The sequence below is a fragment of the Lutra lutra genome, chromosome 15, assembly GCF_902655055.1.
Source record: "Lutra lutra chromosome 15, mLutLut1.2, whole genome shotgun sequence".
Taxonomy (NCBI): domain Eukaryota; kingdom Metazoa; phylum Chordata; class Mammalia; order Carnivora; family Mustelidae; genus Lutra; species Lutra lutra.
The window spans coordinates 4,361,956-4,378,665 of record NC_062292.1 but is presented as its reverse complement, the minus strand read 5'-3'; the positions used below and the strand labels follow the sequence as shown (position 1 = coordinate 4,378,665).

Genomic DNA, 16,710 nt, shown 5'->3' with positions numbered 1-16,710 from the left:
ATCCTCAGCACCTGATGTCTTGGGGGGAAAAAAGTTATGTTTTTATTTTTTTATTCAGACTTTTAGATAAATTTTTACAAATAAAGAAGCTAAACTCAGAAATTAATGTGTCCAAAGTCATTCAATTTGTGATTACAAGCCTAGATTATCTCCCTCCAAAGCCTACAATCTTTCTTTATTGCTGTACTTCATATTTAATATTCTCTGGTCAACAGATAAATGAAAAGTAAGAAAATAACATTGATCTCTTCAGTCAGTAATTGATGGTATTAGTCAAGGCTAGTTATAGCATAACAAATACTAAGAACTACCACAAAAGAGGAACAACGTTTACCTCAGATTTAGATAGTGGCAACAACAGAAATAAGAAATTTTGCAGCACAGTGACGAGACATGGAGTTCAGAGTCAAGATCCCCAAGTGTTATTCCCAGGTCCTCCTTTCATTAGTTGTATGTTCTTGGGTAAACCACAAAACCTGTGTGCCTCAATATCCATACTCAAAGGAAGTTACTATGGGGCACGTGGGTGGCTTGGCTAGTTAAGCTTCTCACTCTTTTTTTAAAGATTTTTATTTATTTATCTGACAGACAGAGATCACAAGTAGGCAGAGAGGCAGGGGGTTGGCGATGGGCAGGGGAAGCAGGCTCCCCGCTGAGCAGAGAGCCTGATGCGGGGCTCGATCCCAGGACCCTGGAATGATGACCTGAGCCGAAGGCAGAGGCTTTAACCCATCGAGCCACCCAGGTGCCCCTAAGCTTCTTACTCTGGATACCAGACCAGGTCCTGATCTCGGATGGAGCCTGGCATCCAGCTTCTCACTGAGGGTGCAGCCTGCTTGAGAGTCTCTCTCTCCCCCTCTGCCCCCTCCCCTGGCTCCTGCACGCATGCGCACTGACTTGCAAGGGCGCTTGCTTGCTCTCTCAACTAAATAAACAAAATGGAGTTATTATGAGGAAAATAAAATGATGCATGTGCTGTGCTTATCAATCTGACATAAAATATGAACTCAAATGTTAACTACTGTTATCAGCTATTGCCTTTCTACCTTCTTTACTTACCAAATTCCAGATTAGTATATACTTGTAGTCTCAGTTTCTTCACCTTCTGTTAGCCCTCAGCCTGCTGATTTCTAATTTTTGCCCTCATTAGACTACTGAAATCAGTATGGTAGTAGCAGGATCTACTTTTTTTTTAATTTTTAAATTTCTCTGCTGTGTGTGGCACCTTTGACTACTGCTTCTACTTGACACCTTCTTATCCTTTGGTTTGTCAAATTATACAATTCTGTTTCTCACCTCCCTCCAAGTCTTCTGAGTCTCCTTTGATATGCTGCTTCTGCTAACTACAGCAGATTAAATCTCGGTGCTCCAGGATTCTGTTCTCAGTCTTCCTTGTACACCTCATTTGAAAGTTGAATCTCTCTCCTTTCATGTTCCAAGATACCTCCAAAACAACTAAATCCAAACTTGAACACAAAAATCTTCCTTTGCCAAATCTCCTCTTCCTGTATCCTTGATCTCATCAAGAGATACTGCTATCCACCCAGTCCTCAAGTCAGAAACCTAAAAAACATCTATGCTACTCCTTTCCCTTCATCCTCCCTCTACTATCTACAGTTTACTTTACCTCAAATTTCTGTAATCCATTTCTCCATCCTGTTATGACTGCCTCAGCTCAAGCCCTCATCTCTTAGAGCAAACTTCTAACAGAGTTCCCTAATTCCCATCTTACCATCTCTGCAAATCAACCCTTCACAAGGCCAGGAACCTAACACTAATTGTCAGAATGCTGTTCTCCTGCTTAGGACCTCTTATCAACTCTCCATGACAAAATTCAAGCTTCCTTGCATATTTTAAAATATCTAAAATTCCTCTATTGCCTAAGTCTTCAGCTTTATATTTTCTGCCACTCCCTGCCTCCCACTTCAAGCTTCAGTAATACGGAACTACTTGTAGCTGTTCCCTGAACACATCTGGCTGTCTCACGCTTCCAAGTGTCTGGCTCATGCTTCTCCGTCTTCCAAGACTGTTCTGCCCCTGCTCCCACTCCTCACCATCCAAAACCTGACGGAATTCTCCTCCCCCCCCGCCCCGGGGCAGGAACAAGTTAGTGACTAGGACACATTCCTCATTTCCACAACCTGGGGTTTGGCCACAACCCTCTGGCATATCTAAGCACTTACTACAATTCTGAACTGAAATTAACTGTTTATATTTCTGTTCCTCACACAACACTGAGCACCTCTAAGGCACAGAACTTGCTGCCCTGTTCTCAGCACAGTGATCTCCTAAGCTCTTCCTTTGACTACGGATTGGAACAGCTTGGATAAGAACTTAGAAAAGGGAGAGAGCCCAGTTATCACAGAATTTATGGTAAAAGAAAGAACAGAACTGGGCAATGAAGAATGCTTCTTAAACACAAGGACACATCTAATCCACAGTATGGGAACATAGTGTAAGCCATTCAATTACAGCAGCGTGGTTCAAGTAATGCCCTGCGTACATTCCCCTTCATAAACAAACAAATAGGCAATCCAGGAAAACATAAAGGTGGGAAAGTAGAACTTAACTTTGAGATAACAGTAAAAATTATGGGTTTTTTTAACATTACTATTCAGAAATCTGAAAAAATTAGGAGAAATTCTATGAAGTGCATGGAAATTTGTAGGAAATGGGTATTACAGAAGCCAGTTTGATCGAAACACAAAAAAAGACCAAAAGATCACTGGGCCTCCAGTGCTTTTGCTTCATAAGCACTCTACTTTCTTTCAATCACAATGTAGTAAAAGACAGAGAGCCTTCTTAAACTATTACCAGCTTGGGGACTCTTTAAGGTTGCTTCTCTCTGTGAGGTCTACCTGCTGATCACAAGAGGTGACACTGTTCATTTCTCCTCCCAGTTTTTATTCTATTTGGCCGCCAAAGCAGTTTCCAATCAAATCACATGGAACTACAGAGCTCGGCTGAAGAAAACTCTGTATTCAGGTGTTTGCTTCTAATCAAACCTTTGAATTTCAAAAGTTCTGATCTTTAATCTTCACTGTTCTTGTATTCTCTTAGCTTAATTATTCCATAGACCAAAATCTATTAGAGGATTGTTTCATTAAATTTGCCTATAATTTCAAGGATCTAGCATGGGGTAGCACTTATTAAACACTATGGTTTGTTCTGTTTTTACATCTAAACATACCATTAGAAATTCAGCCAATATAACTGTTCTCAAAGCTTCTGAAGATAATCATATACTTACTTGATAATGATATATTTTAAGAAACTGCATCAGATATATTTAGCCTAAAAAACCCAAGTCACAATGCCTCGCAATCTTAATTTTCAACCCAAAACTACAAAGATAGTCCACAAATAAAATACTACCAGGCTAGGGGCGCCTGGGTGGCTCAGTGGGTTAAGCCGCTGCCTTCGGCTCAGGTCATGATCCCAGGTCCTGGGTTCGAGCCCCACATCGGGCTTTCTGCTCAGCAGGGAGCCTGCTTCCTCCTCTCTCTCTGCCTGCCTCTCTGCCTACTTGTGATTTCTCTCTGTCAAATAAATAAATTAAAAAAAATCTTTATAAAAAAAATATATATATACTACCAGGCTAACAGGTCAGTCGCGCTATACCTACAAAAGTAGGTTTGGGCCAGACTTCAGGCCTTTAAGGTGAGGGTTTAAATTTTTCTCTTCAGGAATACAGGAGCCTATGAAAGATGTTTTAGCAAGAGACTGACATAATCAAAATTATGTGTTAGTAAGATAAATCATGGCACTGTGTAGAATGGGCTGAAGCATACATATAAGGGTGGGATTACTCCAGCCTCTTCTATCTCAATGCCAAACAAATGTGTAAGAACCCATGCCTACCAGCTCTTCAAGTATAATCTGTTTCCACTCCCATAAGCTTTTACCAAGTACTTCCCTCTTGAAAAAAAGACCCTTTTCTCAGTTTTCAAACTTTTCAGCCTTATCTGAGACATTTTATATTGCTGCCATTCAAATGACATCCTTAAACCTCTTCCCATCTTTCATTTCAAACCACTCTCCTTCCCTTCAGAGCTTTACTTTGCTTGGCATCCTTCTTTATTCTAAGTCTCTGCAGAAGCTCCATGTTCAGTCAAACTTCTGTTTCAAAAATAATCCCTTCTATGAGGACAACTCCAGCCCAATTCTTAAATGCACTGAAGTCTGCATTTTTAAAAATTTTTTTAAAGATTTATTCATTTGACAGAGAGAGAGCGCTCGAGCACACAAGGAGGGAGAGCAGCAGACTTTCCACTGAGCATGGAGGTCGATGCAGAACTAGATCCCAGGACCCTGGGGTCATACTGAGCCAAAGGTAGACACTTAACCCACTGAGCCACCCAGGTGCCCAAAGTCTGCATTTTTCAGTGCCTATATCATGTCTCCACTTGGATCATCCCACGTGGATCATTCCACTCTCTCAACGGCTCCTCCTATTCAAATCCTCAGCAACTCTTCCATTTCTTTTTGAACATGCCCAATTCATCGAGTTGCCCCAGTTAAAAAACAATGACCTTTTCTTCTCTTTTTGAACTTCATTTGCACAGATTTGTAACTTTAGATCCTAGCATTTATTCTCTCACCAATATACTCCAAGAAAGCAGCTAACTAACTTTGTTTTATCCACCAGCATCCTACAAAGAATATACCACACAGAAGCCTCAGTAAGTATCTTTCAACACTGACATGGATGACAGAATGAGAGTTCTGAAGAACAAGAGCCTGTCAGAAGCAAACTAAAACCAAGTTCTCTTCTGAATCCTAGACCAATGCTACTTCTACTATATTCCTCTGTTAATGGCCAATCTATCTCCAAACCAGATCATTTACTTCCTTAAAACTCTGCTCAATGCACCCTCTTCATTTTTACTACCAAATATTTGTTATGATAAACATCAATTACTTCAACTGCTTTTTTTTTTCCTTTTTTAGCATTCATCCCTCCAAGTCCCTTCTGAAATATTTCTAAAACAATGATGTCAAAAATAACATTCTTGGAGCACCACTTCTCTTGCTGCATCTTTACTAATTCCTTAGGTTAGTTTGTAAAACCCATTACAATTCCCAAAAAACAGCTTTTAGTTTCTAGACAAGCTTGTTTGCTTACTATCACTCGCACTTATATCAAGTACATTATCTCTTTTATTCTCTTTTTCTTTGACACCTAAGTACTATCTACCCACTACAGACAGACACACACATACACCCCACACTAGGACAAGACCATTATTCACATCAGCAGCACCAGTACACCTTATTTCAGTTCATGAAACATCTACATTCATAAGAAGTGAAGATTATAAGCCACATATCATTTTCTCTTAAACTCAAGTCAAGTCTTTCCCGACCACTCCAGGCCTAATTTTTCCCTTCTTTAAGCACTGCTGAGCAATTCAGCTTTTTGAGCTGAAAATTCACAAATGTCCAAATTAGGTATCTTAGAATTTAAAAGTACAAAAAAAAAAAAAAAATCTCAGAATTCATCTAATCTAGTAGTAATAAAGAATGAATAAGAATATCCCAAGCGGGGACGCCTGGGTAGCTCAGTTGGTTAAGCAGCTGCCTTCGGCTCAGGTCATGATCCCAGCGTCCTGGGATCGAGTCCCACATCGGGCTCCTTGCTCAGCAGGGAGCCTTCTTCTCCCTCTGCCTCTGCCTGCCACTCTGTCTGCCTGTGTTCACTCTCTCTCCCTCTCTCTCTCTGACAAATAAATAAATAAAATCTTTAAAAAAAAAAAAAGAATATCCCAAGCGGGGCACCTGGGTGGCTCAGTGGGTTAAGCCTCTGCCTTCGGCTCAGGTCATGATCTCAGGGTCCTGGGATCGAGCGCCGCATCGGGCTCTCTGCTCAGCAGGGAGCCTGCTTCCCCCTCTCTCTCTGCCTGCCTCTGCCTACTTGTGGTCTCTCTCTCTCTGTCAAATAAATAAATAAAATCTTTAAAAAAAAAAAAAAAAAGAATATCCCAAGCCTACTGAGACAGAATCCCCAAGGTAAGAATCCTAGGCATGTTTATTTTTTTAAAGCTTCAGGAATAATTCTAACGTTCATTCCTAGTTGAGGCAATCCAGTCTGCCCATTTTCAGATAAGAAAACTAACACACAAAGAAAAGGTAAAGAAATTTGCCTAAAGCCATATACAAGACTACTGGCCACATAAAGCAATGACAAAACACAGGCTCACCAGATGTCCATTGACAGATGAATGGATAAAGAAGATGTGGTGTGTATATATACCTATGTGTATATATATGTATGTCTACACACACACACACACATACACACACCAGAATATTACTCAGCCATCAAAAAGAATGAAATCCTGCCATTTGCAACAACATGAATGGAACTGAGGATATTATGCTAAGCGAAGTCAGTCCATTAAAGACAAATACCCTATAATTTCACTCATATGTGGAACTTAAACAAAACAGATGAATGTAAGGAAAGGGAACAAATAATAAGATAAAAATACAGAGTGAGGCAAACTGTAAGACTCTTAACTCTAGGAAACAAACTGAGGGTTGCTGGAGGGGAGGTTGGTGGGATAAAGGGGTAAATGGATGACAGGCATTAAGGAGGACACTTAACGTAATGAGCACTGGGTATTATATGCAACTGATGAATCACTAAATTCTACCCCTGAAATTAATAATACACTATATGTTAACTAAATTGAATTTAAAAAATAAGAACAAAAGACAGGCTCAGACTCGGCCTACTTAGGTTTTGGCTCATTGCTTACTAGCTGTGAGAACTTGGGCAAGTTAGTTCACTTTTTTGTGCCTCTCTTTTTTCATCTTTAAAATGGTGTGGCTATCTCAAAAGAGTTGTAAAGAGAGTAAGTTGGTGGACACGAAACACTGAGAATATTAATAAGCATTCAGTAAAGGCTCACTGTTAATAATGCAAAAAAAAAAAGGGGGGGGGATTACAACTGAACTCTAGGTTAGTTTTATGCCCTTTCCACTACATCAGTATGTATGTGTATTTTGACAACCAGAAGGGCAGAGCTCAAGTCTCCTGCTTCTTCAGGATTCCCCACCACCACAAATACATTGTTGGTAACTAAATACCATTTTGAATTAATTAATGGATTCCTATTTCTGAACCCTACCACCTACGCCCTCCTAATTATAGCAAAGCACCCAGAGGAAATAAAAAGAATTCTTGTAACAATGCTTACTATGAGCAAGGCATTATTTTAAGTACTTTACATATTTTCTTGTGTTAGATTACAAATACTCTATAACAAGAAACACAAAATTAGCTTAGTACCTATAAGCCAAAAAACATTTTCTAACAAAGCTAGGTGTTACTTCTATGTAAAATATAAAACAATTTTAACTACTGATTCATCACAAAAATAAAGTCCTAAAATAAAATCAAGCTGTCAAAAAAATCTGCATTTATGAAGTAAGTTTATCCCAAGGGATTAACATTTTTATACTGCAAATACTTGAAAACAATTTCTCCTATCCTTCAACATGTACAATTTTACTTTTTGAAACTACTTTAAAATACAGCCTTAAAAGCAAAACATACAACTGGCACTAAAGTACAATCTGCAATACATACATACTATGTTTTAAATAAAGAGTCCCATTTATGTATAAACTACTAAACAAAAGTATTTCATACATACGTTTCTACTTGTAGATGGCTTAAAAGAATAATAAAGTATTTAAAATTTTTATAAATTTTTCTCTTCCATTTCGTTACAAGTACTAGAATGTTAGCTATACATATTGACCTATTTCTCTATTCAGACAGTTGAAACAAGTGAAAGAATAATTTAGGAGTTCATGAACAATGGAAAAATGAAATAACCAATGTCCAAAGGTAAGTTAGGTGTTAGTATTTTTTTTTTCCATTACCAGCCAACCCAATTACCTGCCTCCATTCCGATATACCCTCAAATGTTTAATAACCTAAAGACGATATTATAAAACACATCCAACTCTTTTTAAAATAATTCAAAGGATATTATAAATAAGTAATGTGCCAAAAAAAAAAAATAAGTAATGTGCCACTTTTTATTGGTCACAAATATTGGCGTTTTACACAAAGATGCTGTACCTCCCTGGTCACACCTTCTTCCACAGACCTTGTCCTATTTAGGGAATTTGGCTTCATTTAACTTGTCTGAAAAGATCTAACACTGTTTTTAATAACTTAATACCTCTTTTAAGTACTATACACTTTCTTTGGAATGTCTATCCCAGGGCAAAGATAAACTTTTCTTCCCAAAGTTTTTCACATCAAGTTCCACAAGAAAGACTAAAAAAAAAAAAAAAAAAAAAAAAAATAAGATCCAACTGGCATATAAAGTATGTTTGTTTCAGATGTACAAAATAATAATTCAATATTATTATGTATTGTGGTATGTTTACCACAAAGTACATCCATCACCACACAGCTGTAATTTTTTTCTTGTGATAATTTTTAAGATCTACTCTTAGCAACTTGAAGATCTACAATACAGTATCATTACCTAGAGTCACCATGCTAAAAACTGTACACCAAGCCAAGAAAGACTATTAGAAGAAAAAGTCATCAAATGAATTAAAGAAGAGGGATGACTTCACTATTTTATTTTGAATATTTATTATTTTATTCAGAAAAGAGACTTATGGTCTTAAAAAAAGTTACAGAAACACAACAAAGAAAGTAACTTCTCCAGACAAAAAACAGGATTTTCAAGGATATTTCCAATCATTACCTTAAAAATGACAAAACTGCTTATTTTTCTTGTTTATTTCTGCTCACTTATGCATACTGACAAATGAGCAAGAAACCAGCAAAATTATCAAAGAAAAAGCAACAGAAGAGCTACAGAAATAAAGTCACAAACCAAGAAATATTACCTCTGAAGTCAAAGAAAACTAGGTAACATATTCAGACAAATTACTAAGGACTGGGGCACCTGCGTGGCTCGGTGGGTTAAAGCCTCTGCCTTCGGCTCAGGTCATGCATGGTCCCAGGGTCCTGGGATCGAGCCCCTGCATTGGGCTCTCTGCTTCACAGGGAGCCTGCTGCCTCCTCTCTGTCTGCCTCTCTGCCTACTTGTGACCTCTGCCCATCAAATAAATAAATAAAATATTTAAAAGAAAAAAAAGAAAAGAAGAAAGAAAAAGAAAAATTACCAAGGACAAAAAAGCATACAAAACAGACCACTTTGATTTAGGTATCTATCAAATCTCTCCACTGTGACTGCCACTTTAGGGCTTCCAGCCTCCCTGAAGTCTGTCCCTTCCAATCCACTCTATGGTCATAGTGATCTAAATAAAAAAATTTAAAAAAAAAAATCAATCTGAGCTCATGCTCTTGCTCAAACTAATACCCTGACTCATAACTCTCAGCCAGGCTAAAAATCAAGAGTTCATCTGCATAATTATCAAGTCCCTTCAAAACCTGGCTCTAGCCTCCCTTCCCATCTCTCCCCACAAAAACTCTAGGAATCTTGCCTCTACCTGAAACAAAATTCTTCCATTTTGTACTATCCATCCTGCAAACCATTTATGCAGATAAGTACTGAGATTCATAGAAATAACTCGTCCAGGGACATACAGATAGTGATAGAATCATATCTAGAATATGAATTCTACCCTTGGTGTTCCTCAAAATCTTTGTAATTATTTTTTGTAATTATTTGTCAAATGTATGAGAATTGCTTAAATGTCAGATTTTTCTCATTAGCTCTAAAGAGGAGCTTCCCCAAGATGATCCTATTGGTTACAATAGTTTTTTTTAGTCTTAAAGAAATAAACCAGTCTGATAAGGGATGTTGACTAATGAAGGGGCCATACAAGGGTAGGGACAGAGTGTATAGGAAATCTCCGTAACTTCCACTCAATTTCAATTTTACTGGGAACATAAAATGGCTCTATAAAATAGTCTTTTTTAAATTAATTAAGCTTTACTAAGTTTAATATAAGAATTTATACTTGTTCTGAAGGTCAGCTGGTCAAACATGAATAACCCCAGGGACTACGTAATCAGAAACCTGTGGGAAAATGTGGAAGTTCCACAAACTGGGGTTTACCTCCAGGCATTGTGAGGCACTGGCGTTTATGTATCCCAATTAAGTAGCCTTAGGGATTATATTATTAAGTTTTAACTAAACTGACTCTCACAACATGGAGAAATAGCTTTGAAAAAAATCCTGCGAAGACTGCAAAGAAAATAACTACACAAGCACAAGTCAACAAGAAAATTGCAAGGCTAAGACTCCCAACTAGAACAAGCTATTCATCAATCACATCATGATGTAAAATACTCTAATCGGTCAATCACAAAGCTCTCACCAGAAATTATTATTTGAGCAAAAAAAATTCTATTAATAGAAAGTATTAGACTGTTCATTTCTCTCATCTTTTTAAACACCTAATTTATGTAACTTATTAGTATATTATCATACTAATATCATATTGGCACATGTGCACAACTTATAAACAATGAAGCACATATTAAAGGTTGCATGCATATCATTTTACTGAGGGGGACACGCTCAAAAGAATTTGAATATCCACTGCTTAAAGCATAGACCAAATCTTTTTCCTCTTTAAGATGATGATCATTCTTCCCAGTTTGCCAGGACAGAGAGTAGTATATTAGGCTGCATGATGCCTCCCAGAGATGTCCAAGTCCTAATCCCTGAATATGTTACATGTTAAACCAATCTTGTGATTAAATTAGCAATTTTTTAATTTATTTTTTTTGTAAACATATAATGTATTTTTATCCCCAGGGGCACAGGTCTGTGAATCACCAGGTTTACACACTTCACAGCACTCACCATAGCACATACCCTCTCCAATGTCCATAACCCCACAACCCTCTCCCGACCCCCCTCCCCCCAGCAACCCTCAGTTTGTTTTGTGAGATTAAGAGTCACTTATGGTTTGTCTCCCTCCCAATCCCATCTTGTTTCATTTATTCTTTTCCTACCCCCCAAACCCTCCATGTTGCATCTCCTCTCCCTCCTATCAGGGAGATCATATGATAGTTGTCTTTCTCCGACTGACTTATTTCGCTAAGCATGATACCCTCTAGTTCCATCCACGTCGTCGCAAATGGCAAGATTTCATTTCTTTTGATGGCTGCATAGTATTCCATTGTGTATATATACCACATCTTCTTTATCCATTCGTCTGTAGATGGACATCTAGGTTCTTTCCATAGTTTGGCTATTGTAGACATTGCTGCTATAAACATTCGGGTGCACGTGCCCCTTCGGATCACTACGTTTGTATCTTTAGGGTAAATACCCAGTAGTGCAACTGCTGGGTCATAGGGTAGTTCTATTTTCAACATTTCGAGGAACCTCCATGCTGTTTTCCAGAGTGGTTGCACCAGCTTGCGTTCCTATAAATTAGCAATTTTGAGATGGGTATATAATCCTGGACTGTCTTGGCAGGCCCAATGTAATCAATCACAAGTGCTTGTGGAAAAAGAAGCAAGGGGATCAGTGATTTAGCACATGTGAAGCCTGGAGCTAGAGGTGAGAATGATGTGAGAGAGAGGTCACAGACTGCAGGTGGCCCTAGAAGCTGAAAAGGTCAAGAAACAGATTCTTTACCTAAGAGACTCAGGAAGGAGCCATCTCTGTTGACATCCTGACTTTAGCCCTGTTAAGGCTTATTTTGGACTTCTGATCCCAGAACTGTAAGGTAACAGATGTATGCTGCCACTAAATTTTTGGAAACTTGTTAACAGCATCAGTAAGAAATAACACAGGAGATTCCTGGGACATGGGACTTTCACTGACAAAACCAGGATAAGCTGGTCACCCTATTTTTAGGTTTTCAATGCCCACAACAACATATGGTACATAATAAGCATGAGAAAAATCCTTGTTGAATAATTTTATAATGAAATAAATGGATTACATACCCTATATATATTTTATGAAATAATGTAGATAACACACCCTCACTATTTAATAAAGACCTGTCGTATGTATTATCTCATTTCATCCTCCTAACAACCCTGTGAAGTATAAATGAATTAGTTTTCCTACTTTCAGGATACAAGAATTAAGGTTCAAAGAAATTACATACTATATCCTAGGACACACATCTAGTAAGCGACGGAGCAGTATATAAAACACAGGCCCTCTGGTCTTTGATACCAGTCAGGACGCTCTACCACAAATCAGGCGGCACAGATTCAAATCCAAGCTGCTAAACTTAACAGCTGCTTCACCTTGCCAAATCAGTTAATATACCTACTTCCTGAACTATAAAATGCAGAATAAGGTTAACAATAATACTTACCTCACAGGGCTGTGAAGACTGAACGTATTAAAGTGTGTAAAGTACCCACAAGTTACACATAGATATGACAATCATTATTACTCTGTGCTGCAGCTACCGTACGTTTATGCTTAAAATACTCTGTACTACTTGATAAAGAATCACACAATATATGCAAAAGTAAAAAACAGCAACTAAAATGACTAATAAGAGGGGCGCCTGGGTGGCTCAGTGGGTTAAGGCCTCTGCCTTCGGCTCGGGTCATGATCCCAGGGCCCTGGGACTGAGCCCTGCGTCGGGCTCTCTGCTTGGCGGGGAGCCTGCTTCCCTTTCTCTCTCTCTGCCTGCCTCTCTGCCTGCTTGTGATCTGTCAAATAAATAAATAAATAAATAATCTTTTTTAAAAAAAATTAATAAAATAAAATAAAATGACTAATAAGACGGAAGGGTGGGTTTTGTGTGACAGCAATCTAAGGTTAGGACTCTAGACTGAAAAGAAAAAAGGAGAGGGGAGACATAATATCTATAGAAGTGTGAGTATAAAAAAGGGGATAAAAAATTTCAGTAATATTGGTGGGAGGGAGGTGAACCTTAGAAACTAGAGAACTGCGGTATGAACACACAGCATTCATAAATTACAAAACGATACAGCTTAAAAAAGAAATGGATCACAAAATTTAGAGACAATTTATAAACGTCAAAGACAAAAATGGCTACTAAAAGAAGCTTAACTACTCTTCTGTAAACTCTAACCCTAAGGGAAAATGGAGATATTGGGAAATGACATATAGACCAGACTGTAACAAGGATCAGACCTCCAGATGAATCAGTGCAGAGTGTCTCAAAGACATAACATAACCTCTACCATCATTACCCCGTACCAGTACTCTTCTCTAATCGCATCATCACCCTTCCAAGAAAATCTCAAGCCTAAATACCCTCTTTTCAATGCCCTTTAATGACTTCAATAAAGAATAATTTAAAAGTCCTTAAATTTGGCAGTACAAACCAATCTCAAAATACACTAGTCCAGGGCGCCTGGGTGGCTCAGTGGGTTAAGCCTCTGCCTTCAGCTCAGGTCATGATCTCAGGGTCCTGGGATCGAGTCCCGCATAGGGCTCTCTGCTTAGCAGGGAGCCTGCTTCCCTCTCTCTCTCTCTGCCTGCCTCTCTGTCTACTTGTGATCTCTCTCTGTCAAATAAATAAATAAAATCTTTAAAAAAAAAGATTAAAAAAATACACTAGTCCAACTGTTTTTTTTTTTTTGAAATTTCTTTTTTTTTTTTTTTTTTAAAGATTTTACTTATTTGACAGAGAGAGAGAAATCTCAAGTAGGCAGAGAGGCAGGCAGAGAGAGAGAGAGGGGAGGAAGCAGGCTCCCTGCGGAGCAGAGAGCCCGATGTGGGGCTCGATCCCAGGACCCTGGGATCGTGACCTAAGCAGAAGGCAGAGGCTTTAACCCACTGAGCCACCCAGGTGCCCAGTCCAACTGTTTCTTAAGCTAAAGTTTCTTAAACTTTCTACTCCTTAAACTCTCAACATCCACTTTTCACTGTGAGAGTCAACAAACTTTACAGAACTCTAGGACTACTACTTTCAATATTAGGCAGACTGACTTTTTTTTTCTAATAGGTCATAACCTTCTATTACTAATGAATAAAGCTGAGAAACCATATTGAAGTTAACTTAAGCAAAAGACAGCCAGAAAGTACACAAAGTAATAGAAGCATGGTTACTTTAAATTCACAGGTGAGTTTAAGAAACACATTGTAGTTGGATTTCATCTCCAGCATCTACTTAAAATTTAAAAAAAAAAAAATGTTTAAGGGTCCAGATTTTCCACTATAGATAACTAAGTCCTGGAGATCTGCTAAGGAATATAGGTTTATATATATAGATAACGATATTGTAGGACAGTGACTAAACTTACTATGAGACTAGGTTTTAATTATTCTGACCACAAAAAAGAAATAATTATGCGATATGGTAAAAGTGGTAACTATCACTACAATGGCAATCATATTACAGTACATAAATGTATCGGGTCAACATGTTATACATCTTGAATTTGCACAATATCATAATGACATTTAGACAATGTCAAGTATATTTCAATTAAAAAAAAAAAAAAAAAGCAGAGGTACCGGTGCATTTTAAACTTGAATGAAAAGTGTAACCTCTGTGTCCTATGAGCCACTTCAGAAAGTGCTGGTGAAGAGTAACATAGTCTAAAGTTGGGCAAGATCAAGGAGAAAGAAGAAAGAAACGCTACATTAGCCTGTAAATTACCAAGCAGCCCCCCCAAAAGATGGAAATGAACACAAGGTTTTGGTATTTCACCTACAAATTTAAATTTAAAATGGGGTGAGTGGAGTCATCTCCTGCATGCACTTGTTGGTACCCAACAGGACACTAACAAGGGGGGGGGGGTGACAGCTGTCCTGTTAAAAGTGTTTGGAATTAAAGTCAAAAGGCCAGATGTCTTGTTCTCGAAAGAGTCTCAGTCTTCAGATCGAAATTCCAGCCTGCAAGAGTGTTCCTTCTCCTGTCACTTAGTATTTCATGTGAGCAACAACTCTGCCACTTCAGGACCTTTGCAATCTATTAAGCACAGAAAAAATGGACACGTCGTTGGTGTTTTCCGGAAGTAAACAAGGGACTTAATGAAAAAGTGTATTCATTAATGAATTCATTTATTCGCTAATGAATAAAGTTTATGTAGACTTTAATAAACAGCAGATCGCTTTGACTAAAGAAGCATCTTCCCAGTCAGCGGGGCTCACACCTCCAGGAGGGGAAAAACGGCTTTTCCCAGTGAAGTGACAGCAATCCTTTTCCTGACAAGGTGTCTTTGCGCCTCGAAGCCACCCAGGCGTGCCTGGGATCAGCAGAAACTCCATAAACTTCAGGAACAAAGCTCTCTTCCCGCCTTGGAAAGACAGGACTCGCCCTGCCATCACTCAGGGACACCCCCCGCACGCCACACCACAACCTGGCGCACGCACCACACCTGAGACGCGCGACTGCACCAGCGGCTCCCCATCATCTGCCCCTTGAAAAGGGGCTCCGGAACGCCCCCCCAACAAGTTTCCAACAGCAGCAGCCCCAGGTGCACTCGAGGCCCGAGACGGCAGGACCTGGCCTGCACCGCGGCGCGTGCGGTCCTCTGGCCCTCGTGACAATCACGTTTTTAGAATCGCACCGGGGACCGCACGCACCCGACCCTCTCTCCCCTGGTCCCACCGCACGCGGAGAGAGAGCAGCCGGCAGTGGACCCGAGCAACCCCGCGAGCCCTTCCGAGACCGGCCCGGACGCCCCACCGTCTCCAAGGGCAGAGGAGCTGAGCACAAAGGCACCCAGGTGGTCCCCCCACTCGGGCACCCTTCCCTCCCGCTACTCTCCGTAAACGCCGACACCCCGCACGGAAACCGCACAGCGCGCGGCCGGGCCAGTCGGCGCGGGAGCCGCGAGGCAACCCGTGTGTCTTAAGGGCCTGGGAGACCCGCACCCCGAGAGCCAAGGCGACCTGGGGGTGTGACCCGCTCGGGAAACTCCCGGATGGCGGCGGCGACTCACCAGACCAGGGAGCACAGAGAGAGACAGGAGACCAGGGCCAAGGCCCGGCGGTACTTCTTCATCTTCTCCTCCTTCTTCCCCTTGCCAGAAGGCGGCACATCCTCCCGGCAGCCGCCACTGCCGAGGCCAAGATGGAGGAGCCGGAGCAGGAGCGAGAGGATGGGACCGAGAGTCCGAAGGGCCGCGGCGCTGCGGGAGCGGCTCCTCAGCGGCCCGCGAACCGGCCGCCCCCTCCGAGGGGTCCACGGCGGCGCCGAGCGCGGCGCTTCACGGGAGGACTCCGGGGACTGCCGCTGCTCCCGCAGCCGCCGGCTCGCCCGCGCCCGCCTCCTCCAGCCGCCGCCGCCGCCACTGCGGCCCCATATCCCCCCCGCCCGCCCCGGCTCTCCCTCCGTGCTGCCGGCGACCAACGGCCGCGGCGCACTCGTCTCCCAACAGCCAATCGCCGGCGGGGCCGCGCCACCTCACACACCGCTGAGCTGGAAGGGGACGCGTCACCCACGTCCCGCGGCGCTCGCGCCCCCACCAGCCTCCGCGCGGGCCACGCCCCCTCCGACGTCTCGGGCGGAGGAGCGCGAGGTGGGAGGACACAACGCGCGAGAGCCGGGGTTGCGGCCGCCCCGCCCACCTCAAAGTCCGCCGGGTCAGTGGCTCGTGTTCAGGAAGTCGGGGAGGAGCCCCATGACCCTCCGCGTTCTTCTTTGCGATGGCCCGCCCCCTCGTCCAGGGCGTGGCGAGTCCGCGCAAGGGCCCTTGGGAGTTGTAGTTTGTCTTCCGGAATGCTTTCCCTTTCCCCTACTCCTCCTAGAATCCCGGTTTTGATGGAGAGGTCTATAATTTCGCTTCTCACAGCAAGAATG

The 16,710-nt window shown here is 41.2% G+C and overlaps 1 protein-coding gene across 7 annotated transcripts in view; it reads right to left on the bottom strand.

Moving 5' to 3' along the window:
* The window catches only part of SUCO (SUN domain containing ossification factor), a 97,218-nt gene extending 80,983 nt beyond the window's left edge, over nucleotides 1-16,235 (bottom strand). For 5 of the 7 annotated variants that reach the window (XR_007123014.1, XM_047704645.1, XM_047704647.1 and 2 more), the window contains exon 1: nucleotides 15,851-16,235. Coding sequence is in view for 5 of the 7 variants with exons in the window: in XM_047704645.1 (XP_047560601.1) it covers nucleotides 15,851-15,912 (62 nt within the window). In the remaining 2 variants the exon portion in view is untranslated. The remainder of the gene's footprint in view (nucleotides 1-15,850) is intronic. The other 2 variants (XM_047704644.1, XM_047704649.1) reach the window with 1 other exon arrangement.
* Nucleotides 16,236-16,710: the final 475 nt, after the last annotated feature.